At 38.9% G+C, this 24,649-nt stretch overlaps 1 protein-coding gene across 1 annotated transcript in view; it reads right to left on the reverse strand.

Moving 5' to 3' along the window:
• Positions 1-24,165, reverse strand: part of ascc3 (activating signal cointegrator 1 complex subunit 3) — a 227,563-nt gene extending 203,398 nt beyond the window's left edge. Inside the window, exons 1-4 of the mRNA XM_084725987.1 lie at positions 24,028-24,165; positions 15,487-15,637; positions 8,278-8,852; positions 1,118-1,235 (exon numbers count right to left, since the gene is read on the reverse strand). Of these exons, the coding sequence (XP_084582113.1) occupies positions 1,118-1,235; positions 8,278-8,852; positions 15,487-15,637; positions 24,028-24,117 (934 nt within the window). The 5' untranslated portion in view covers positions 24,118-24,165. The remainder of the gene's footprint in view (positions 1-1,117; positions 1,236-8,277; positions 8,853-15,486; positions 15,638-24,027) is intronic.
• Between the last annotated feature and the right edge of the window lie 484 nt (positions 24,166-24,649).

Genomic DNA, 24,649 nt, shown 5'->3' on the forward strand with positions numbered 1-24,649 from the left:
TTAGCCTTCAAAGCATTTGATTTGTTCAAAGTATGGAGAAGATTTAAAGTTCAAAGTAATCGCTCTAATGTCACAGATATTCAGCATCATGGCTCCTTTCATATTTGGAAAAATGTTTGGTGTAATTAGTAACACCAAACTTGTGACAACTTCATTAATCAGTGGGAAAACTTCTTCACTGTGGCATGATACAGCAATAATAAGGATTGCTTGAATGTGGCTGTTTTATGTGTGAAATGCATTTTCAAAATGTTATTTTTAAACACAAAGCTTGGGGTGTGTTAGGGGTGTAAATCACAATCACAAAACTATGTTGTATCAATTCTTTAGACACATATCACTTTTTTTTTTTGATTCAGGGGCCTCCGATTGATATCAGACGATAGGTAAAAAGGTAAAGGTAATAAAAGGTCAACCAAATTATGATTTAACAATTTTATGACTGAGGTCTTCCAGACATTTTGTGACAGAGACATGCCATGGGAATTCCAAAATAAAGACCTATCGATATTTTCGTTGGCATCCAGATCAGTGTATCATTACAAACCAAACTGCCTATTATGAGTTTGGTAATGCTGGCTAAAACCATATTTACCATCAGAATTGTTGACCGTACCATCTGTTGACACACCAACGTGTTTGGAAAAACAGCTGAAAGCAATTAGAGCTTTTTAGGCAATATTAAGAATGGGAACATCATCTTCCTGAGCCAGAAAAATGGCACCAGAAAAATGCTCCAGCATGTTTGTAAGCTGATTTGCAGAAATAACAACTCTTAAATCAGCACATTTCTTCAATTGTTAATAAAAACATACAGTTAACTGCTTCTGGCAACCACGACTGCAGGTTCAGTATTGACTGAAAATGATGATGACAGGACAGATAAGTCACTACTATTATTGTCCAAATTACTCAGAAATGATTATGTCATTCTGTGTGATAGATTTATGAAAAAGAAAAATGTATAAATAACCTCTCACTCTAACCTCAGCCAGAGTGTCTGTACAGGTTTTTTTTTTTTTTTTAATCAACATAAAGTCATATCTAGTATTCATATCAATATAAGTGGAGTATGTGTTACCATGGAGATGACCTGGTTGCCATGGGGCTTTCTCACCTGGTGGGTAGCCAGTCCTGTCGGGTGGGATGGTGAGGAGGGAGTCAACGATGGCCACCCTTTGCTGGAGGAGAGTGGAGATCATCTCCAGCCCCTCTGGGCCCAGCAGCTCGAACAGCTGGAGGGAGAGAGTGGAAGGGAGGGGGTGGAAGTCAGTAACCGCAAGCCAAAAATACAGTCATCTAACAGCAGCAGCAGGAAACATACCACCACGCGCGCGCACACACACACACACGTCCAAACATGTATACGCATCCTATGGCTCACCAACACCCCCAAATGCGCTGTTGCTGCCAAGGCTGAGCACCTGGTAATTACCATCCGCCTGGTACAGAATATGCTCTGCCGCTTAGCCTCCCAAACATAGCCACCTGGCACTTAGCAAGTGACAGAAAAACAACAACAACAAGAAATCCTGTGCACAGCAGCAGCAGCAGCAGCACACAATTAAAAGCACGGTGGAGACAGGGCTGCAGAGACAGTCATCAATATCATTGTGAGACTGAAGTGGAAGTGATGATAAAGTTTGTGCTTTCTAATTGGAAAATAGCAGACCTGAGGGCCCGGGGTATGTAATCTGAACCAGTAAAACAATGCAGTATGTTTTCTTTTTTTTTTTCCTCTTCTTTCAGGGTTGGTTTCAGGATGGAGGTATGGCTTGCTCTTTCAGTCTGTCCTCCCTCGGGAAGGCAATAGTCAGCACAGCAGGGAACTAAAACAACAGACGCACTTTGATGTCAGGTCAGCCATCGTCTTTGTTGGGGTTATCTTTGTTTTCCCTCTGTGGTCTCTTTTATATCTGTTCTAAATTTCTATTGGTCCCTCAGATTGTCTTTATTAGAGTTGAGCGTACTGTCAGGAGTTGGTGGGAGGCTGTGAGGTTACACCTGCTCAAAGGGATTTTTTTTTTTAATGAACTCTCATGAATTCTGTCCTTGGAGTTGACTGATTAGGTGCAGGTTCCGCTGGGACTGAGAGGCAGAGTTTCTCCTTCAGATGGATTCTGTACAGTCCGCCATCCTGCGGGCGAGGCCGGTTCTAAAGCATTAACTGTGTAATTGCACATCTGCATGGCTACAGGTCAGGAGTGTAAATGTTTGTGTCCTCCTCCTGTGTCCCCCTGCTTTAATCTGTGATTAAATATTCAGCCTTTCCTACTCAATTTTTCAGACAGTAAATGGAAAAACTAAAGCATTATTTGAATTGAGTCCCCACTCGGCAAGGCTGAATATCTCCTGAGACCACTTCAACATGAACCCCAATTTGGGGAAAAAAATGCAAGACTAGATTTAGATTCATTTTAAGCCGTCGCATCAAAGCAATTATATGCCAAATTATGACTTTGGCCAGTGTTTATGAACAGAAATATTTATAACATTGCACATTAAAATAGAAGACGACCCTTTGTGCAACGTCATGTTGACAGTATAAAAATATATATATGAAAAACCTTTTCAAGCAGAGCATTTATTATTAATAATGGGCTACTTCTCTGCTCCTTCACAGGTCCCCAGGTGTACGCTGCTGGTTACAAACAAAGCTGTGCGCGACTGCAGCCTTCCCAAACAACAAATAGGCTTTTGCCACTATGGGAACTTAACAATTCATAATTTAAAGTGTCGCCACTGCCACAGGTCACGGGTTCTGTTTTTGTTTTCACTGCACTCTTTGGAGGAGAGTTCCTTGAACCTAAATTCCAGCTCTGCTCAGGACGTGGTACTAAATCCAAAGTTGAGTTCTCTCAGGGGGAGGGACTGCAAGTGCTGGTTTGAAACACGGCAAACACAGCAATTAATAACACAGGACTTGTGTTTAGAAAAGCGCTGTAATGTTGCCACATACAGGCAGAGTTTGGAAGTATCCTAGTACAAATACTTCATTACTGTACTGTACGAGCACTTTTTACTTTTACTCCATACATTATAACACAAATATGTGTACTTTCTACAACTTACATTTTCCAAATAGGTTTTACTTTAGTTTCAATGAGTTTCTGTGCAACCTTCCCAACATAAAGACAGATTTCAACCTAAATGGATGAGACAATAACACATATAAAAGACGATTCCTTGGTGTGTCCATCAGTTCATATCATGCAAGACAGATGTTACAAGACTATACAGAGGTAACAACACAAAAATGATGTTACACAAAATATATATAGACTTATCAAGATGAAAATTACAAAAAATATGTAACAAGAAGAAAATGTCTAGACAAAACCTACATAAAAGACGCAACAAGACAAAACAGACAGGCCTGACCGTGGACAAAAGGTAAGTTCAGTTAGCTCTGGACAGAAACATATCCTACAGAGAGCAACTTGCTACTTTTATACTTTGAGTACATTTCAGAGCCTGTACTTTTTCACTTTTACTTGAGCAAAGAAGTTGAATCAGTGCTTCTACTTTTACCAAAGTTTCTGTACTTCTACTTGAGTAAAGCCTGTCTTTTGAAATCTCTGACGTGTGCTTTTTGCTTAAATATTTTGCAACTGTCAGTGAGAACTGTAGATTTTTACACTGGGGACTTGGGGAGTACATTAAAACCACGTCTGCATTGCTTGATTTTCTCTCAAAGAAAAAATGTTATCCAGTCACTTTCTTATATTCCAATTCAGAAAAATCTCAAGTAGCTTTCTGTTTTTTGATGGCCTGGAGTGCAGTGAGCAAGACCAGCAGCTGCAGGCCCATTTAACATTGACCAAAATGGAAACACATGCACAACATAAGGCTCAGCTTCTCTCCAGATCCAGTGAATTTGTTGTTACGTGCCTATTTGTTTAACAACTGTTTACTCAGAACAGCCGTGCCTACATGAGAACCTTTAGAAAATTCACAGCTCAGACATCTTCATCTGCAATCTACAGCCCACCTGAGATCACCAAGACAGTGAACGCTGTCAGTGTTCTCATGCAGCATCAGGACCATAAAAACAGGCTGGAGAAGAGGGCTAAGCTAAAGCTAACTGTTCAACATGTGTCTACCCAGTGTCTTCCTTGCCAATGTATAGTCTCTGGTGAACAAAAATGACGAGCTGCAGATCATGACCTATAACCTATCAAAGAATTATGGACTGCAACATCATGATTTTTACAGAAACACGGCTCAACAGTGGCATTCCCAATGGCACCACAGATCTAGAGGGACACTACATGTTCCGGGCAGATAGAACAGCTGATGGCTCAGGTAAAACCAGACACAGGGCTTGGTGCACGGTCATGGCTCCATTAACCTAGACTATATCATGGTTAACTGTAGATCTTTCTATCCGACAAGAGAGTTTACAACTACTGTTTAGAGCTAGACAGAAGAAAGTCCATCTGCCATCTGTAGCAGATTCTGGTGAACTTACACCGCTGCACCACTGAGAGCATCCTTACCATCTGCATCACAGTGTGGTATGGCAACTGCTCTGTCTCGGATGAGAATACACAGCGAAGGCTGGTGAAAACTGCCAACGACAGAATCGCAGTTACTCAGCTCCCTGCTACTGAGGCTGTCTAGCACATAGTGTTTGAGTGTTTGAGGAAGGTGCACAGCGTCATCAGGGACACCTCTCTCGCTGGCCACAGTTTGACCTCCTCCCCTCTGGGAGATGCTACAGAAGTCTCACTTCTCAGACGAGCAGACTGAGAACATCTTCCCCTCAGCTGCTGTCGCCTTGCTGTAGGGCTCCGTACCAAAAGTTGTCACCTGTGTCCATACAAGAAATACCTACCAGACAGAATCACATCACAGATTACGATGCCTCGTTTCAGTGCCACACGTGTCAGCTGTCTAAAGTGAATCTGTGTTTTACTTGAAACGATTCAAACACCAGTGAGGATGTCCAACAAATCTTTTTAAAAAATGGATAAATAGGAGTCGTATCTGGCGACTCACCAAAGGTGATTGCTATCCTAGGAAAAATTACTGCATATGGTATTGTAAGCAGACTGTCCTGGAGATGAAAAGCACTGATATGAAACATGAGATGGGACATGTTATAATCATTTGGCATTTATATCTATGATAGGGAGACCACTGATGATGTTGACAACAGCAGCCTGTCCTATGGTTAGAAAACACACCATTTTTTATTAGACTCGCTGAAATTTGAAGCTGGAATTTTTAATCATTTTGCTGCTCATTAGTGCTGTAACTTTTATGAGTGTTAATTTATTTACATAGTCTTTTATTTATCACATGGATTTGTTACATAAAATTTGTATTCAGTGTTTTTTGTATTCTTACAGTATATTAAATATACTTTAAACTGTTAACAATTGATATATTGATCAATTTCAAATTCATATTTACTTTAGCAATGAAAAATGCTGTACTTCCATGTCGACTGTCATTTTGTGCTTCTTTTTTTTAAAAAAAACTATAGGTTCAAGCACTGTTTAGACATTTAAATCTCTAATTGCAATTATTTTGATTGATACTGCAATTGTGATATGATTTGCGATATTAGAGGAAATCAATCAATCATTAATTACTTCTACTACTTTTAGCCAAAAACCCAAACTATATCCTATCCTATCTTTCTGAGCTCTAAACTCAGTCATATCCAGCTCTGGAAAGCTGGTCACTTGGTCTGGAGCCAGCCATGTAAGCGCAATTTCTGCTACTCTATCCACACCTATAATGGTATAGTATAGAAAAGCTGCTTGTGTGTGCAGGATGACAGATCAGAGTCAGTTTGATAGTGAACGTGCAAAGGAAATGTGATGGTGGTACCTCTTAAAGGCAAAGAAATCCTATTCCAATAGGCTCCTAATCCAAAGAGTTCCTTTTTAAAAAACTTGCCATAAGCTTCACTATCAGTAACGTGAGGCTGCCTGAATATGCAATATGTAACTGCCTTCCCTATCAGCTATATACATATATAACCAAATGGCATTCCACTGTATCGTCCCCCTCCAGGAACTCCATGACTACCACAAAATGTCAGCGATTGAGGGTCAGCAATGAGGAATAATAAGAAGCAGGTTCTGTCCATTGTCGGCTTTAATGGCACTGAGTGCAGAGCCTTTAAACTTTACTGTTGACTTTGGAGTCACACAGAGGTAGATGCATAGAGAGTCTGCAGGTGCACTCACACTCACAGACACACACACACACACACACACACACAGAGGCAGGGCATTCTACATCTAAAGATGTCAGTGGGAGAGTTCGCTTCCAAATGTCAACTACGTGAGAAACATTGGAACCAACTGTAACCAGCTGAAGGTGTACAATTCTGCTTCTGTGCTGAGGCAATTGATAGAAAGGGAAGAGAGGGAGGGAGAGGGAGAGAGAGAGATACTGCAGAGGTGCTGTACGGACAGAATAAAAGCCTTGGAGAGTGAGGGAGGTGGAGAATGGAAGAGGGTGAAAATGCAGGGGGACAGAATGATGGAGCACTTTCCTAATTCATAAGTAAATGTAAAGGATGGCAAATAACTGCTGGAGGTTTCAACTGGGTGAGACACAACCGAGGCCTTCAATGAGCACCCTGATCCTGACCTTTATTTTATATTTTCTTTCTGTCTGTTCTCCTCGCCTCACACAGCAAGATGTGGAGGCAGATCAAAACAGAAGTGGTAGCATTCTGTTTAGCTTCTCTTGGCTGTACGGTCACACCAGCTCAATGTAACCCACAGTTCCTTAGAAAACATCTACTTTATCTAAACTGCTAATCCTCAGCAGAATTTTTACTAATTATATTCTAATGTATACAATGTAGGGCTGCGGCTTTTCTTAAATGATTAATTGGCCGATTATTTTCTCCATTAATCGATGAATAATTATTGTTTTTAAATGTCAAAAAATGGTGAAAAATGTCAATCAGTGTTTCCCAAAGTCTGAAATGTCTTGTTTTACTCACAACCCAAATATATTAAGTTTACTGTCATAAAGAGGTAATAAACCAAAAAAAGTCACATTTAAGAAGCTGAAAATAGAAAAAAAAATACTCAAACCAATTAATCAATTATCAAAATAGCTGCTGATTAATTTAAAAATTGATTAACAATCAAATACTTGTTGCGGCTCTAATAAAATGTTGTTGTTTTTTTCCCAGGTGCCTACTAGACCATCCAGGTGCGAAACATTTGTAAGTGCATGTTCAAATATTAATAATAATAACATAATAATATTATTATTATTACATTATTTTATATTATATCATTAAACAACAACAACAACAACAACAACAATAATAATAATAATAATAAAAATAATAATAATATGGTCTATATCTGTAGCCAGATGAATATACAAGCTAATGTTTGCTCTGGCTGATACATCTGGCCACCCTCCTGTTCTGACTGATTTCCACCAGCCCTGGTCCTCATCAAGCCAATCACAACTCTTTAAATCGTGTGCAAATTTTTGTCATTTTTCACATGGGTGTCCAATTAGAGTCCATGGTAAAAGTAGTCAATTGAAGCAATAAAGAAAGCTGAGTTTTCTGCTTTTGGAGCCATGCCAACAGTGCCTACATATACCAGGATGCATTGCCCATGAGCTGCTGTGCATCACCAGGTATTAGGGATGCATAACAAATATCAGGGCTGATAAACAGATTGTCCAGGCCTGAAAACACATGAGAGAAAACATACTTTTGATATTCTGAGGGTTTTTGTTTGAAACATGTAAAAAAAACTCATTTTCTGTGTTTCATTGTCTAATTAATGATTTGAAGCAAACTGTAAAAATGAACCCTTAAGTATTAATATCACCTCATCTCATCATTCTGTCCTCTGAAGTTAAGAAATTAGGTTTTGGATGTTGTTTTTAAGTGTATACGTTAAGTTGCTAATATTTCTACAGGTTTTTTCATAAATGAAGGTCAAAACCATGCAGAAAGTCAGAAATGTCTAAAAAGGTCTGGTGGTAAAAGGCCAGGGATGACTCAGTCTAACAGCCAGGACATGATACATCCTGCATCTGGAACAAACCCAAAAGGCCTGCAGATGAAGGTCAAGGTTATAGAATCAATAGGAGCCTCAAGATATTAAACGTACCATTAGTACGGGTCAAACTTTATGTCACAGAAATGCCATGTTGAGAGTTGACTTCTCATTTTTAAGTTCAGGTGTAATTTTATCTTGAAGTCAGAGGTATGGCTGCCCGCCTAAACACTGCTGACTTTAATATACAGATGCTGTATTTCCCAGTGACACTAACCTCATTCTGTAGCTCATCGTCGCTCTTGTGGGAGGCCAGCATTTCAAACAGGGAGGTGCACAGCTCCTCTGGGCTGGATGAGATCATGTTGCCTCCATTCAGATACTTCTCTACCTCTCTTCTCAGGATTGTTCCATCCCCAGAGCTTAGAGATCTTCCTGAGCAGGACATCTCTTCCTCACCGGCCATCTTCCTCCCGCTCTGGTTGTTGAGGAAGTTGATAAAGTCTAGACTGACTTTCTCCTCCTGGATGCCAGAGCAGGGCAGATCCTCCAGTGGGTCCAGTGTGTAGCAGTCATAGGAGAAGGCTATGTTGCGTCCGAAAGTGGAGCCTCGCTGGGGGTTGTGACGGGAGCTTTGGGTCTGGATAAAGTCCTCAACACGGGAGTCTCCGAGCGAAGCCACCAGCCGGGCCACAGAGGCACAGGAGGCTTCAGCTCCAGATGACGGAAAGGGGCCAAACATCTGTTTAATGGCCCGCGTCTCCTCTGTGCCAACATGGTCTTTGTTGTGGAAGGTCTCAAACAGGAAGACGGCGGCGCTTTCAATGGCCTCTTGACCGTGTTCAGTCCCCACTGCAAAACAAGACACAACATATTTACACTCTGATGTCATGACTGCAGCGATCACTACAGCCAGAGGCAGATTTAGTTATTTGGTGCCAGAGGCTAACCCACATATGGGGGCCTATCTCGTGGCTTCATTCTGTTGAAAAAATGAAACTGATGAAACTCAAATATGAAACGAACACTGTTGTCATTTGTAATGGCTGTTCAGCGCTGCCATGCAAGGAGGAGCCAGATCACATTCCTTCAACACTGCAAATTTAAATGCCCATATCGTTCATGTACCAGCGAAAAGAAAAAAAAAAACTGTCAGCAGTGGTTTTCTTATTCTGCCCAGTGAACGTGTACATTTTGAAAAGCTTTGTATTTTATGTCTGCATCTGCCAGTGGAACATTACAATAAGAGAGGCCATGATAATATGTTAATTTCACCAAAAGAGAGACTTCATGTTCTGTGCAATTACATGGAAAAATATGTGCACAGCATATTAGATATCAACAAAAAAAACAATATTATTCATCCCTAATTGAGGCTTCTATGCTAAACTACTACTCCTACTTACACAAGCTAGCAAGTTTGGCTGCCTTGTTTCTTAGCAATGGGTGAAGAAAATCCAAGTTTTTCTGAATATGTACAGTCTCTCACTCTCCAGGACTGCAAGGGTTACTCGAGGAGGTTCACATTAACCAATGAGACCAGGCTGGCTGACCAGTACACACTCACTCAATGGATGGACCATCTTGATAAGATCATTTGCCATTGGGCAGTTGCACAAATATGTTGACATCTGGCTGGTTCGATCACCGGTTGTTTTTGGGCTAATGCTGCTCCGAGTGAGGACAAGTGAGAGCATAACAGTCTGCAGAACCAGACTGTTTTCACATCTAACATGGTTAATTAAGGATTTATTTTTCGATCAAACCAAAGTTGGTGACCCTAATAACAGTGGAAAGACTGGACAAGACAGCTTTTGTGAGTTTTATTTTGTTTTTGTCTGTTGAATTTAGATGAAGTGTGTTTTACAGTTAACAAGGCAATTAAAGCTTGTCTTAGTTTGGTAAGACAAAGAAACTTTAATGCAGAAGGTGATCAGTTGTATTTTTCTGTTTAATGAGGAAAACAGGTGTGACAGTATCTTCTCTCTTGACATTTTGTGGGTTCATTTTGTTTACTTTGCCAAGCTTGCACACATCTCCCAGCTTTTGTTTTACCATGTTTAGTAGTCGACATACTTATCTTCCTTTTTTTTTTTTTTGACTGACAGTGGCAGCTGGTATGTGATAAAACTTCCGCTTTGAGCCATCACGACTTTGATTTGGGCAACCAACAAGACAGCAAGATGACATTTCAGCTCAGTTATGTGACCAACTAATGTGTTTGGCTCCAGTTTCTCCTTCATATTGCCTTCAGCTAACACTGTGACAAAATCATGACGTCATTCCAAAGGTCTGTAGTGTTTGCCAGAAACGGTGTTAATTTTGTCAACAAAAAATAATAATTGACAACCATTTTTATGACCAAAATCAGACTAAAACTTAAAAAATAAACTGTGATCAAATGAATTACATTACAATAAAAACTAAATGATAATGTGACAGACAGACAAATGGACACATGAACTGATCATTGTTTTAACATGAAACAGTGCCACCCCAAAATACCTCTTGTCCAGAAGATGATTTGTTCCTTAACCTGTTGAACTACTGTTAGCATGAAATGTCTTGCATTCAGTAAAATTATATTTCTGTCAGTAACGTTATCTCCAGTATCAGTTCTTGAAAGAATCTGACTTATGGATTAAAGGACCAGTGTGTACAATTTAGTGGCATCTAGTGGTGAGAACGCAGATTGCAAACACCTCGTGTCACCCTCACCTTCCAAGCATGTAGCAGAAACTAAGAAACTTGTGCAACAAAAAAGGCCAGATCTAGAGCCAGTGTTTGGTTTGTCCATTGTGGGCTGTTGTAGAAACATGGCGGTCGCACACAGCTGACTTGCACCCTCTGTAGATATAAAGGGCTCATTCTACAGTAATTATACACTGATGAAAACTCGGGGCAGGCAGCATACCAGTCACCACCGGACAACACTGTCACCAGTGTCGCGTTCATCCTCAATACATATTTTCCAATACTGTAGTTACCATAATAAATGTATTGGCATATTAAAACGAATATGCTTTACTGTGGCTGTAATAACATGCAGATAGAGGGCTACACACATACTCCAAATCCATGCAGACTGTAAAAGGAAGAAGAGGGAGGTAACATTATGAGCAGAGCACGTTCACTACTCTTTGTTAGCTGCAAGAACTAACAGTTTTCATCTACTCCCACATCCAGGGAAGGTAAGATCCAGTGGATTAACTTTATTTTTTTATTGAAAAGGTCCACACAACAAGTGAAAAACTATTAAGTGTGTACTGAGTTTACCATTTTACTGCTCACTGCTTTCTCAATGAGGCTCGGTACAAAGCAAAAGTCACTTCAAAACTGAAGCCCAAGCATCGATCGATACCGACTTCAAACTTGGAAGCTGCGATTTTCACTATTTTTGTGTTGATTCACAGGCTGGGACAATGCTGGATTAATATTGTCATATTGAGAGACAGTCAAGGAAAATGGTGTCATACATTTTAAGCCAATTAATTACACAGAGTGGTAGACCCATGTGTGACATCACACTGCTTTTTGTGGAACTTCATACTACAAATCAAGCTCAGCTGGTTATGTTATTACAGAAAGTCCTACTGCTGTGTGATCTGCCAAACAAATGCTGTTGAGATGTGTTTCTCTGAGGTATTCTCTAAGACAATGAATCATATTAACTTTACTCATAAACCTTCATTATAGAGCAGGCTGCTGCTCCCAAAACAAATGTAGGCATATACCTCATTTTCATTCCTATTTGGAGACAATAAACACATTGTTTTCTAAAGATATGTTCCCTTTCATTGCCAATCGAGTGAAAAGAGACAGAATCATGTTTCAAGGGGAGAATTCCTCAAAATTTTTTCAATACTTTGATATAATGCTGTCATCACAAAAAAAGAAATACTGTGATAGAAATTTTAGTTAATATCACACACCCCTAACATACTAACAGATACTGGATTTCTGGGGTGACGAAAAAGTTCTGATATTCTTTGTACAGAATATAGAATACATACCTAAGCACAGGTCTTATAATCCCTCAAAAGTGGTTTACACTTGTGAAAAAGATATGTAATGGAGGAATGATATTCTACAGTTTAACAGTGAACATAATTGGCCAAAATTATATCAGAGCACTGAAACAGTAAACTTCCACAGGTATTTTTTTATATTATAAATGACTATAAATTAAAAAAAAAGCTAAGGCTAACAGATTGCTAACAGTCTGCATAATGTTCTTTTAAAGAAAAAAATCAAAAGTGCGTATTTGACAACATATTAGGGTTGGGCGATGTGTTAAAATTTTCCAACTGATCATCGTCAGTCCATCCATTGGCAACTGGCAATTTCTTCATCCCACCTCCCTCTGTCCTCTTGAGTCTCAGCTGGGAAATAGCACAAGCAACAAATTCACTGTTTTGTACTCTACATACATTCAGAACATCCAACAAACAAAATACACTCACAAATTGTCAAGAAATTAAATATTCTCATATCTATTTTCCTTTTTAATACAACCGTTCACCTTCTGAATTCAAGTTTCTCTCTTTTACCAAACTAAAACGAGCTTAATTGGCTCATTAACTCCTCGTGAAACACACTTTATTCAAACTCAACAGAAAAACAGATAACACTCACCTAAACTGTCTCTGTTAGTCTGTCCACCCTTCCAGCAATCACCAACTCTGGTTTGGTCTCATCAAATCTTTAATTCACCGTGTGAAAAGAGTGCAAAGAGTGTGACTCTGCAGGCTGTTCACCTCTCACTCCTCACCCAGCTAAGAGCACTCGTGGTCCGTCTGAAAGTGTGCGCTGCTGGAGCACGTTGCAGAGCAGCGGCTGTCACTCAGCAGACCATTACATTACCAAAATAAAATGACAAATAAAAAAAAAAAAAAATAACAGATGATGGATTCAGCCAATCATCATATTCGTCCAATTGCCCAACCCTACAACATATATGCCAATACAGTACAATATAGGTTTCATAGACCAATACTGGGTGTAGAGAAGTCAGGTTCTACTTGTATACTGTATATTATGTTCTATTTCTGACATATTCTGCCAATAGATCCCTATGAATCTTACACACTGGACCTTTAAATCCATCTATAATCCAAAGCTGCAACAAAACATCTGGGACAGACTACCAAAAGTGTATGTATATACACATGAATTATATCTATATATTTTCTATTCATCATATCTAAACATAACAATAAATCCAGTGCTGTCAGGTGCTCTGTTAGTTGGAGGCTATAGTGAGTTGTGTCTAATGGTAAAGTCCAGCCCAGCAATTATAAATTCCCACTGAGGGGACAATTAAAGCTGATGTACTAATCATCATTTTAATGATGAGGATTATTAGGACTGCTGCAACAATCACCTTCACCTTTTCTATTATCATTAGAGGTAGCTAAATAGCACTGTTCTTTTGTATGGCCATTAATTCAGAGCTTTGCACTATTCCTAGCTCCAGACAAGAATCAGCAGCTGTTCCTCTGAGCAGTAAAGGCTACACCATGAGCTCACTGCATAAGGTCCTTGCACCTCATTTAAATAATATTCCAAACAATTCATGCTTATCCAGAACTGCACTTAACAAAAAGGAATACAGTGTAATTGTCCAATTATAGGAAGAAGGAGAATAGAGTGAAGAAGGTTGGAGAGGCAGAGGAAAAGCAAAAAACAGATGAAAAGGATTTAAACCAATTAAAATGGTCTAAAAGCATCAGGCTCGTTGCTGCACGTAGCAGAGCAGAATGGCTGCTTTCATCCTCTCCAGAGTGTGCTTAAGAGCAACTTTTTATTTGGATCCAGTCACACTGGCTGAGGGCAGGTTCAACACATAAAGCACTGGAGAGCATCACAACAACAAATACTGTTACTCTTGACTGGCAAGTGAGAAGGAAAAAACACTGCCACAAACGGAGAGAAAAAGCAGACTAAATGAAAATCATCATGGGCTTTGATGAGAGAGCTCCATAACTGACTCATGAAGCTCAGTGTAAGTCATACAGGAAGGATTACAACATGTACGGCACGCTGTCAGAGACCTGTCTTTACCTCTGGAGTAAAGCTACTATATTTGTCGGAGAGCATTTTCAAATGAGATGACACATCTAAAAAACACTACACAAGTCTGAACTGTTCCTGTACCTGTATTTATGAGCTAATTATATGTTCATCCAGGAACCATAAACTAGCACTTCAAATGACAGAGAAATATGCATTCCCCTGCCTCAGACTGACAATCTATTTATTCAAGTTTGTTACCATGTCCCCTTAATGACAGCAAGCACATAAAAAAATGTTATTTTTGTGCATTACAGAAGAGGCAGGTGATGTCAAGAAATGGATTGTGTTGCACCAGATATTCCTATATCCATCATTATGTTTGTGTGTAAAATTCTCATAAATTTAAGCAACTTCTAGCTGGTTTCAAACTTGTGATTCACTAAATCAGACCGCACCATTAAACCTGAGGAAATCTTTTAGCTGCTAGACTACCCTGACACACCAGATGATTTGTTACACAGAACCATCTGGGAAGTCATCCTTAGAAAGGGGCAAACACTTTTAAAACTTGGTAAGTGACTGGATGAACCATCTCTCTATCATGTCTCACACGTGCTAAGTCTGACCAATCAGATCAACACTTTCATGCACATTTCTCGCTGTCGTCACATCTAAAACTGCACCAATAGGACACCCAGTAGTCCCTCACATTGCACTGATTGCCTACACCACTTTTGGTGCAGACAAAAAGGGATAACTTGAAGCCTGACAAGATGCCTCACAAGGGGAGGTAAAGACCTTAGTATTGAGTAAATCACTCAAAGAGCTCAACAGTGACCACCCACTTTTTCAATTGAATGAATTTCCCATTCATTGAATGAATTTCCCATTCATATCAAGGCATTGATATGTTGTATTTCTGCCTCCACAATGGAGGTGAATGTACTATGTGCTGCTCACAACACTGAAATACACCATTTAAAAAATTCAGCAGCACCATCTCTTTGCAGTAACAGTGTCCATGATATGCCATTTTTTCCACAGACATCTCTGACAAGTTTTCATAGGAACTATTTCTTTGGAAACATGGACATGTCATGACTGTGGCAGAAATCTCAAACAACCCAGAATCAAACTACCTGGATGACAGCATGTCACAAAAGCTAAGTCAAGAAATACATCTTTTTTTGTAATTTGAATGAACTTTTTTTTAAACTGGACTGTTTATTAAAGCCTGACAAAGAGCTCTTCCTTTAAACTCAAGATGATTTCTTATCGAGGTCTATCAAAGGTACAAAAACAATAACATCATTTCACTGGCTGTAAGTGTATCATAATCACTTTCAGACAAGCTGTCTAAAAACAGAGAACAGCATTCTGTTATTTTTAAATGTTTTCATCACTTTAACACAAACACATGAAAATAGATTGAAAGAAATTACAATGGATTTGAGGCTGAGGAGTTAATTACCAATCTGCTTGGCTGCCAGAAGGAGGCTCTTCAGTTCCTGACTGGCAGCTTGCTGCTGAGCTTTGTCCTGATGCTCGCTGCAGAAATGGACAATCTTCTGCCACGTCAGGCCCTCTCTGGCAAACAGCTCCTGTCTCTTCAGGCGTTTGGTCTAACATGGAGAAACAGCAGAAATACAATTATGTTTCAAAGCAGACAACAGTAAGACTCACTGCTCTTCAATCCACAGGTAGCTCCAAGTGCCAACATACCCCTGGATAAAACCATGGTGACGCTTTATATTAAGAAGCCTGTAATAAGCATTAGTTAATAGATACTGAAGCCCTTATAATATGCCTATGTGCTAATAAGACTAAGTGTCAATAATAGCACAATGAAAATGCTTATTGTTTGATTATAAAACAGATGTACTTGTATGAAGCTTGTTAACAGTTTATAGACAGCTTAAATTAAAGCTAATGAAAGCTTTATAAGTTCATTAAAATAGCATTACAAAGATGTATTGAGTTTAACTAACTGACCTATTATGTCATTTGTTGTGTAAAGGATAATGATAGGATGATGCAGGACCCCGACACAAAGCAAGTTATTACATGCTTGCATGTTACAATGCATTACTTGCTGCTCACTGTACATTATCCTGTTTGTTAATATGGTTATGTACCAAAAAAAGCAATGATTTGACACAAAATGTTACATTTAAAGTGACTTGAGTGACTTAAAAATGACTGTATTACTCCCTCCTCCAGCTGGCTGGGGCAGGACCTTTCTGTGTGGAGTTTGCATGTTCTCCTTGTGTCTGCGTGGGTTCTCTCTGGGTTCTCTGGCTTCCTCTCACAGTCCAAAGACATGCATGCTAGGTTAACTGGTGACTCTAAATTGCCCGTAGGTGTGAATGTGAGTGTGAGTGGTTGTCTGTCTCTATGTGTCAGCCCTGCGATGAACTGGCGACTTGTCCAGGGTGAACCCCGCCTCTCACCCAATGTCAGCTGGGTAAGCTCCAGCAGCCCGCGACCCTTCAAGGATAAGCAGTTACAGAAAATGAATGAATGAATGTATTGCTCCTCCAGAGTCTATTATCAGAACTGTGTCCATATCAATGGTTTGTTCTTTAACAACGGTCTGTTATACATGGCAATGGTCTGCCATACTTAAATTAGACCTTAGAATGTTGGACTTGACCAATGAGAATTGGGTATTTAGCAAAGCGATGTAATATGCCTTTTGGAGGTACCAGATATTAAGTGTGATCAGTGCATATTGATGTTAATTAATCCTTTATTATGTACTTAAAGATTTAAAAAAAAAACTGTTAACAGTGTACAATAAAGGATTAATAACCTCAATAAGCACTGTTCACACTTTAGATCAGGTAAACACAATATGGATTATTAACTGTTAATAAATTAATGGTTAACTGTTGACAAATGTGTAATAAGATATGTAGAAATCATAATGAAGCAACTACAAAAGCTTCATAAAGGTTTAACAAGGACACAATAGTTAAGTTAGTTTAAGTCAATAAATGTGTAATGCTGTTATAAACAATTACATGCGACTCATTTGGTTTTTATTAACATTCTTAAGCAGTCAATAAGCTGTTACCAGGTTTCTTTTAAGTGTTAGCGGGACTCATTGTGTATTAACTAAAGCTCATTATATTGATGATTTGGTAAAAAAAAAAAAAAGTCATATTGCAATTATTTTGACTGAAAATGTGACTGCGATATGTAATACCATTCGTGGAAATGATCAGTTTTGCATTATAGTTTTCAAGTTCACTGAAAAAAATAAATACAATCGTAATGATGTGACATTCGCTGGATGTTTTCTTTCATCTGGAGAACAAGATTTTTTTAAGACCAGGTCATCTGTGCAGCTCTACAGTGACTCATTAAAATGCTGTTTTCTCACACATTTTACTTTTTTCAAAAAGAACTGTGATTTGTTCAGATTCTGTGATTTGGATATTGCACTTGGCCATTTTGCAATTTTATTGTGATTGCAATTAACTGTGCAACCCCTACATCCACCTTAATATGAAGTGTTAACCAAACCAATGTACTCCAACAATTTGCAAATATATTGTGAAGATGTTTCATAAAAACAAGATGTAGTGTTCAGTGTGGTCAGTCACTGATATAGTATGCTTCTTATATTTTTGCTGTAGTATTATTCAATCATTTCTGTGGCATGTCTTCAACCAGAATAGATTCCAATACATCATTTTGATCAAACTGAGGAGATCGAAATGCTCAAAATGGTTCAAAATTGGAGTGTCCTTACAGTAACACAGCCGATTCCACAATGGTGGAAAAAGACTAACAGTTTTTGATATCTCAAAAGTGCTTTTCACTATGTTGTTCTAATTGCATCCTCAGTAGTTTTATAGAAAATCTAGTGTTAATGAGCTCTCCTGTTGAAGCAGTGAGGTATTAAATCTGATGTCAGTTCAGACTCAGAGGTCAGGAGAATCATTAACACAATGACTCCATTACAATCACAATCTAAAACTAAGCATTCTCACCCAACCTGAGAGATAATCTCAGAGTGACTCTGGCCATCTTTTCCCTGGAGAGGCACTTTTTCTGCTTAGAGGATTCAACTGGAGGTGAGCCAGGTAAAAGTGAATGCTGAATATCACTTTCAATTCATTTCAAGTCTCTGAAGGAGGCAAGTGATCTGACAAACGAATCAATGACCAAAAAAAAAAAAAAAAAAAAAAAAAAACCCTCCAGAATCCACTTAGATATTGTCCATCTGCAAGCGGTGGACATTGTGTCAAAAGGACAAGCTCCTGGATAGAAAACTAAACTGAGGAAAGAACAGTGGAACTCAAACCATGTTCACCAAATTCTCATGAAACCATACTGCTATATTTTATGGGGACTTCTTGGGTAGGGATGTCCAACTGACCCTCCACTAAGCCCCACATCCAAACAACCACCACAGATTAACAACTAGAGCTGTCAAACATTTCATTTCTCTACAAGCTGAATGTGTGCAGGAGACTCAGAAGAGTGATACTCGTCGCTTGATGAGTCTGGTCCGGTGGTGTTTTTTCTGTAGTCTCTCAAAAATATGAAACACAAGAGCACACATGTGGGGAATGGAATAAACTCTGTCTTTATCAGCTCCAATATAAGCTGCAAACGGTAGCATGTCTGGCTGACTAACATGAGCTTACTGCAGTAACTTTACCTCCAGACAAACATGTTAGATATCACTGCATGTGCGTTTGTTCTGTGGGGGTTTATGGAGGAGGATGTGGGCTGATGCAGAATCAAAGATGCATCTCACTCTGTCTCGCTGTCTCAGGTCTAAGCCGGGTTAGCTTAGCTCTTATCCCGCCTGTCTTCTATGATTGCGCTCCAGCTGTTTTGGCTGCGTGACCCGTCTTACATTAACCTGCCATATTTCACCATCCCACCAATGTTTGCTGAGATGTAAGCTAGCTTTAGCCTCAGTCTGTTAGCATTCCTGTTATATTGTGTATGCAGCTGTTAGCTAACTTTACATAAACACTTCTACAAGGTTCTTGTTTTAAAACCTGTCAGATGGAAACATTAAAATGTTAGCTGGTGACAGACTTCTCAGCTGACTCAAGGAGTCAGCATTATCTTACATCAGCCAGCTACACTTATGAAATCTGCTTGTGAGTCATTATTTTAGTCGTCAAAATCCACCATCATCATCAGAATCTGCTTTTGTTTACATCTCTAAGGATCCTAAGACCTCGTGTTTAAACACTTGATCCCAATTTCACCATAAACTAAGGAGGGTGATAATGGCAAAGGGTCAGTTGCATTCCATATATTTTCCCCCAATGCTTTTCAACAGTGTTTTGTATAAAATTGTACATATAGATACAGCAGGTTGAATAACATACAAGCAAGAAAACATGTACACAATACCCAAAATATATGCTATGTTAAAAACCACACTCAAGGAAAAGAATAGCTGCCAATAAATTTAACATAGCACCAGTTTACGCTCACGCTTTAAAGGGACAGTTCATCCTCAAGATCATAAATATATTTTTTCCTCTTACCTGTTGTGCTCTTTACCATCCAGTTGTTTTTTTTATGTGTGTGTGTGTGTGTGTGTGTGTGTGCGCGCGCGCGTGAGTGTGAGTTGCAGAGTTTTGAAGGTATCCGCCAAAAAAATACAGTTGAAAAATTCAACACCAGTGGTCATGATCTCTTCAAGAGACACTGGTGCTGAATTTTAATTTTTTTTTTCTTCTTTTTTTTTTAAGGTGCTTTGAGTACCACAGGCCGAGTGTCATTTAGTCCACTGCATGTAAGAGAGGGCAGACAACACTACAGACCATTTCTCCAAAAGTAAGCAACTCACACCAAAACTATCTAGACAGATAATAAATAATATTATAGGAAAGAGGAAATGATTTTGTGATGAACTGTCCATGTAACAGCTTATAACATGAGATAGAGGACTAGAGTTAGGCTGGAAAGAATCAGGCCAGGACTGTTACATGATACTGCTCTGAAATAACACACTCTGGATGATGCGTTCAGTGACTGCCTGTCTCACTGCCTGCCAAACTCCATTAACATTTGGTTTAATTTAACAGTTACAAACATATATGCCTTCTACAGGATTATTAATGATTTCTCATGACTCATAAACAGATGCTTACTCACTTGGCGAAAATTCAGCATAAATCTGAACTCAGATTAATGTGAAACAGACATGCAAAACAGTTATTCCAGTCCAAAACCAAAATTTCAAAGGGGAACACCACAGCTGTAGTGTTCATGTCAAGTGAGTATGACAACTTAACATGTTTCCTAGATCTCTGATGACACATCATGGTCATTTTCTGATTTATTACAGTAAATATATTACAGATTTCTCCTTTAATACCGTGATGAATTAGACTACTCAAATACTTGACGTGTACTATATGTGAGGTACGTATCTCTCATCTCACACCTGCTGAGATCTGAACAGTTCTTCAAAAACTAGACAGTGTAAAGTAAAGCATAAATTTGACTGAGTGTTTATAACTGGTCTAATGATTAAATAAAAAGTTTGTCAGGCTCAATGAACTACTTTTTTCTGACAAGTGTTTGGAGTTTCAGTATGTGACTTGGCGACAGCTGATAGAGGTGGCAGACTGGTGGCTTTGGATGGAAAATGCATCACATTGCTATGCCAATAATAATTTAGAGAAAACTAAAATCGCAGCAGGTGTGCAGACTCTCTTCTCATAATCCCCCGCAGCTAATAATAAATCCAGTATTGACACAGTTTTCTACGAGTCGAATTTTATATTCACTGCAGGCATCTAATATTTTGGTTTAGACATTTGGCATATATTTGACGTCTGGTAGATTCTGATGGCCAACAGCAGGGATTTCATATATACCAACATTACTAATATGTGATTAATATGTAACATGATGGGTGTTTTCATGCTCTTAAAGGGTTAGTTTGACTTCTGAAATGTGGCTGTATGAGGTACTTATCCATAGTCAGTGTATAACTGGCCACCAAAATATACCACATACTAAATATATGACAGATGCCTGCAAAAACAAAAATATTAGATGCCTGCAATGAATAAAAACTCTGAAATATGCAAAAAGCAAGTGATCACTTATAACTCGCCACAACATTGTGCCTGCACGCTAAGCATCACTCTCACAGAGTGGTACTCTGATCATACACACTCATTCTACAGCCACTGTTTCTCACACCGATGTTGAAACGTAATCATAAATTAAAAGCAGTCTGGAGCAGGGTGTACATCTGTGTTTTGGGATTTTCTATCCGTCCAAAATGAAAATATTTGGGTATTTTCATGCGGAGGGGAAGAGGGAGCTGGATAAGAGCCATACAGTATGCAAGCTGTGTCATCAAAGATAAAATATTTCCGTAACACAGCTAACATGAAAAATCACATTAGTTGCTTGCACACAGCGTTGGAGGAAAAACAACGTGCTGCAGTCGATGCCAAAGATAGAACCCTCCAGTGAGTGTCAAAGCAGGACACATTTCTTGCTCTGGTAGAATATTTAGTGTAGGAAAACATGCTGACTTGATTAGTCTGACGTTTGTCATGATACAAAGTAATGATTTAGCTTCTGTGAATTTGGTCACACATTAAAGAGGCAGTGCATTGACTTACCACAAAAAAGTTTACTTGTGACTCGGGCTGGACAATATAGCTTACAAATAACGTCTCAATATTTTTAGTGTATTCTGCAACATACAATATATATCTCAATATTTTCTCTAAAATAACATACCATAAATTCTCAGACATATGATGTTCTTGTAGAAGGGGTTTAGCAATTTGGATAATACCAAATATGATATTTTTGAGCAAGTATGTCTATAACGATATTGTGACAACACTGTCAGGATCACAAAATATTAAGACTTTTGATAAATAATCATAAGTAATGTGGATATAATGACTAAGCGGGTAAAGACAAATAATAAAACAGTTTGAACAGGTAAATTCATAAAATTACAAATTCAATCACTTGAAGCCAAATCACAATATCAAAAATCTAAGACAATATCTAGTCTCACATCTGGATATCGATGTAATATCTTTACATCACCCAACCCCACGACTGAGCCTGTGAATTCGGTTCCTCTGTGACTCTGAAGGAGCTTTGCCTCGTCTAAGAAAATGTTGCCATACAATGTCATATACCGTGTTTCCACTGCATGGTACAGCTCGGATCAGCGTGACTTGCTGGTTTTTGGTTTTCTGTTATCAAAAGTTGTGGAGAGTACCTGACAGTTTTTTGTATCACCTTGACTGAGGTTCCAAGCGCACTGAGCTGATATTTAACAGTAGAGTGAAAACACTGCAGACCACTGATTGATCAGAGAGAATTGTCACTTGCACGACATGGACATCCAGTGCACTGATCCCCAGCTGTAACTGCAGTTTTCTTAATCAGTCAACACAGATGTCTAAAAATGGCAACACGCAAAACCGTGTCACAGTCATCTGACGAAGGATGTCATCCGTTGTTCCTGTGAGTTTGTGTCACATTGAGAATGATTTCACAGCAGTTTCACAACAATCAGCTACGAATTCTACTTACATCAAAGGTGCACAGTACCAGCTACAGTGAAAGAAAAAACGAGAAAAGTACCTGGACAAAAAGCATCAAGCCAAGTCAAACTGTATCACGTGGTGAAAACACTGCTATAATGCTGTCAACGCATTTATCTCAGCTTGATCTTGAAGTTTCGTGTATTTACTGAACTAGCCGATTGAAGAACTTCTATTGTGCTACTATCCTACTAGATTTTACCCAGCATCATGATGCTATGGCACTGGATTAACATGACAATTAACTTTAATCTCTGCTGTTATTTGATAACCACTAACAAATAAAACAATTTGTACCGGAGCAAGTAAAAACTGACTTCGGGCAAGTAAATTTCTGACCCACGACCAGGCAACTGGAAAAAAACGTAAACGTTAAACCATGTTCATATTGTCATAACGGCCATATTCTGCCATGCTGACATAATGATATACACTTATGCACAGAAATGTGCAGCAAAATTAATTTTGCTTCCAGCTTCACAGTGGAGGAGTTGGTCCTTAAAAGGGAAGCAACTTCACTAGTGCGGAAGTCATGTTTTTACAAAAGATCAGATGTACAACAACCCATGATAATATGTAAGAAGTGCAAGAAAGACTGCAACAACAAATGAGAGCAATGCAACAAACTTAATTCACCGCATCAAGCAGAAGCACCCGGTTGTGTACAAAGAGAGCCAAAACTCCCACAAGGAGAGCTCAACAGCTTTTATGAGTTTGTGAAAGTGACTTGATTCAGTTTGATTCAGGTACCTACAGCCTCTGTAGATTCTGAAGCATTACACAACTCAAGAACAATGACATTTTGGAAAGTTTATCAAAAACATACTCCAGTTTAGAGTTAGTAGATATGGTGAGAGAGATTTTAATTTGTCCCTTTAAAATCTCAACACTGGCCATCAACTGCAATGTTGAGATGAGAAGGTGTGTTGGGAGAGTAAGAATGACTAACAGAAAGAGTAGTGAAACAATTAATATCAGAAATATACAACAGATATTTCTGACATTTGTGATCTCAAAATGCCCATTCCACTTGAACAAAGGTGCATAATGCTGAATGTGCTACTGGTGCTGTGCACCTTTCATCTCTTCATTGATTTCCTTGTGCAAGATGAAAATCAATTTCAGCATCACATCCAGTGACTGTTCAGCAGGACAAACCTGTCTCACAGCAGCAATGTTGACATGAAATAGTAAACACAGGTGTTACCAGTGATACTAATTAAGGTTCCATTCCAGAGTCATGTTGGCTCACTGCTTTTTTACAATAAATGGAACAAATTAGTACTATTAATAGCACCTGTGTTATTTCATATCAATAAGGCTGCAGAATGAAAGAAAAACACTTAAAAGTGTTATGAAACATTTTTACATACTACACATACAATTCAAAGTTCTATTGGGACAATACTAGTTCACAGTAATGCACTTGCTGGCCTCACCTTCAGATCATAGAGCTGGTCACTGAAGTCCTCCTTCTTGCTGACATTGGAGAAGGAGCGCAGTGCACCTGTGAGACGTGGAGGAGACATTCTTCTCTGACACTGCAGTCCATACACTGGTGGTCCAGATTATTTCTGTTGACTGACAAACAGACAGATACCAATATTGAACAGACATGTGATGGCAGTATGATTTCTACATGGCATACCATATAAATGGGCACGTGCCCATCTAAATATGCGCCAAACCCCCTCTAGAAAAGCTGTCAATTTAAAGATGTCTTTCTAAATGAGAATAGCACACATAATGTAGGACATTATTAGCAAATGTTAACGCACCGTCAGGGTCTTTTAGCGTATTCGGCACGACAATGAAGCCCAGTTAAACACCTAACAGCAGTTAAATCTGTAACTGCAATGTCTTATTGTGCAAGAATGTAACGTTATGTTGGTTGTGGAGTTACATGGATATCTGTAATAAACCTCAGATAATTAGGATAATTAAGACCGCTTGGTGAATAAAATGTGCGCCAGACTGAAAACTGGATACTGTCGATTCGTCTGAAATCCGAAATTATCTACTGCAACGTAACATGCTGCTAAAGTTATGAATTCAAGTTAG

This window comes from Lutjanus erythropterus, chromosome 9, assembly GCF_056507025.1.
Source record: "Lutjanus erythropterus isolate fLutEry1 chromosome 9, fLutEry1.hap2, whole genome shotgun sequence".
Taxonomy (NCBI): Eukaryota; Metazoa; Chordata; class Actinopteri; order Lutjaniformes; family Lutjanidae; genus Lutjanus; species Lutjanus erythropterus.